Source organism: Penaeus chinensis, chromosome 2, assembly GCF_019202785.1.
Source record: "Penaeus chinensis breed Huanghai No. 1 chromosome 2, ASM1920278v2, whole genome shotgun sequence".
In the NCBI taxonomy this organism is placed as follows: Eukaryota; Metazoa; Arthropoda; class Malacostraca; order Decapoda; family Penaeidae; genus Penaeus; species Penaeus chinensis.
This window is the reverse complement of record NC_061820.1, coordinates 24,285,951-24,288,450: the sequence shown is the minus strand read 5'-3', so window position 1 is coordinate 24,288,450 and position 2,500 is coordinate 24,285,951. Positions and strand designations below refer to the sequence as shown.

Sequence of the window (2,500 nt, the reverse complement as noted above, 5' to 3'; positions counted from 1 at the left end):
TATACACACGTGTGTGTGTGTGTGTGTGTGTGTGTGTGTGTGTGTGTGTGTGTGTGTGTATGTACACATACATACATGTGTGTATATATATATATATATATATATATATATATATATATATATATATATATATATATATATATATAGCTAGCCAGCAACCCACCTACTTGTTCACCTCTCTCTTTCTCCCGCTTTCTCTTGTTCTTTCTTTTTGTCTCCCTCTCATCTCTCTGTCTCTCCCTTTCCCTTCTTCCCTTCTCAGTTCCTTACGCTAATACGCCAACCTCTATAATTCCCGTCTTTGCACATATATCACTGTCTGTTACCCTCGACTTCTTTTTTTTCTTCATATCTAATGCAGGTTATTTTCGTTTAATCTCATTGAAAGGGGAGGTATAGCGTCTTGGGTTACTGAAACTGCAATATACTAATAAGTACTTTTTCTTGTACTCCCCGTTTGTCCATTGTCATTTTTCTTGGAACGGGAGTGGCTTTGTTCCTCGTGAGGGAAATCATTTGTAACTTACCAACTTATTAACAAGCCATGTATGAATATTTTTCTTATATTTTACCCTCGGTTTTGGTTTCCTTTCTAATCCTTACTTTCATTTTTTATTTTTTAGTCTTGTCTCTGTATTCTAGATTATTTGTAACTCTTTGTCTCTTTCACACATACCTCTTCTCCACATTTAGTTTCTTGCACCCACACTTCCTTTACACTTTTCGTTTTCTCCAGCCTTGTTTTTATATGCAAATCTTTCTCTGTGTCACCAACACCTTCTTTCCATATTTCTCCCTTGTGTCACTACCTCCTTGACATCTTCCTTCTTTTTTCTCTTCTCGCTTTCTCTCCACAGAGCAAAGGTGAAATTGTAGGTTCTTGTTGCATGTGATAATGATCATTGCAAACCCCATTATATTCTCGTTACACCCATGCGTGTCCAGGCTTTTGTCTAATAGTTCTGAACTAAATCCCTCTGTCACTGCAATTTGTTGCACATATGGACGCATGGAAGAGCATATACGTATACCTTTTTTATGATCATTCTGTTTCGCTCTTATACTGCAAGTCATTTAACTTATGATACGAACATTGAAAATCAGTGTGTGCAAAACAACTTTGTTTCAAGAAGCACTGGAGTGACAATGCACACAACTCAACTTTCAGTCTGCAGTAAAATGGAGTTACTTGATCCTTCCACTCTGGCAAAAGGCAGGAGAGCAAAGTATCGGAGCGATATTTTTGGACGCAAAAGGACAGTGCACACACGAGTGCACACACACATACACATTCAAACACAACACAGACACACACATATGCACATTCAAACACACACACACACACACACACACACGCACACACACATACACACACACATACACACACACACACACACACACACACACACACACAACCGTACACGAGAGTACGCACATCCGCACATAATGGCGCGCATACATCAAAGCGAAAATTCCGAGGAGCGCCAACTGCAGGCGCGGAGGGAACGAGATCCCGCAGCCGCTCGCTCGAGGAAGACATTTAGAGTAATGAATATTCCAAGAATTGTGTTAAATAACGTGCTTCCGGCTGGTGGCTCTGACTAATCTGATATCAGCTCTTGCATGCAACAAAAGGAGGCTCTGACTGCAATTAACGCGCTCGGGAAGAAAAACGGCGCCCCTGGTCTCTGCTCCTGGAAGCGCCATCCGGGCACGGGGTAAATTGCTGGCGCTCTTCGCCTCTCGCTCTCGCTTTAGCTTTCTCGCTCGCTTTTCTGTTTGGCCTCGTAGGTTCACTCTCCTATCTATCTCTTTATCTGTCTATCTATCTCTCTATTTATCTAACTGTCTATCTATCTATCGATTTATCTATCTATCTATCTAACTCTCTATCTATTTATCCTTTTATCTCTTTATCTTTTAGCTGTCTTATACCTAATACTACCTTTCTTATTCCCCTACGCCTTTCTTGAACTTGCTTTTTACCTCCTGCTTGGTGATGTAGATGGGCTTGTTCATGACGAGCCACGTGGACGTCTCCCAGCAGCCGGGGTGGGTCGTGGAACCGTCGTAGGTCATGTAGTGGTGCGTGTCCGGCAGGAGGCCCGCCAGCGACAGGTGCTTCACCGGCCACTTCATGCCTCGGTACACCACCTTGTTGAAGCCCGAGGACAGGATGCGCAGCTCCTCGTTGCCCTCCTCGCCCACCTGAGGGAGCGGAGGGCGGGGCGACGGTGCGGGGAGCAAGAGAGGACGTGTTACAAAGCAATCATACCCATAAACACCACTCACACATATACATGCATGTATACGTATGTGTATATATATATATATATATATATATATATATATATATATAAGTGCATAGAAACAAAAATTATAAATACGTTGTCAAGAATCCAAAGTCCAATAACTGTCCAGTTGAGTCTGACTAGTTTTAATTCAGAGAGGAACGACCGACTATTACACGCAGAAAAAGTGCACGGCCCCTATCAAACCG

The 2,500-nt window shown here is 42.4% G+C and overlaps 1 protein-coding gene across 1 annotated transcript in view; it reads right to left on the bottom strand.

Moving 5' to 3' along the window:
* The window catches only part of LOC125033451 (carbonic anhydrase-related protein 10-like), a 30,382-nt gene that overhangs the window by 5,055 nt on the left and 22,827 nt on the right, over nt 1–2,500 (bottom strand). The window contains exon 6 of the mRNA XM_047624972.1: nt 1,987–2,208. Coding sequence (XP_047480928.1) covers nt 1,987–2,208 — 222 coding nt within the window. The remainder of the gene's footprint in view (nt 1–1,986; nt 2,209–2,500) is intronic.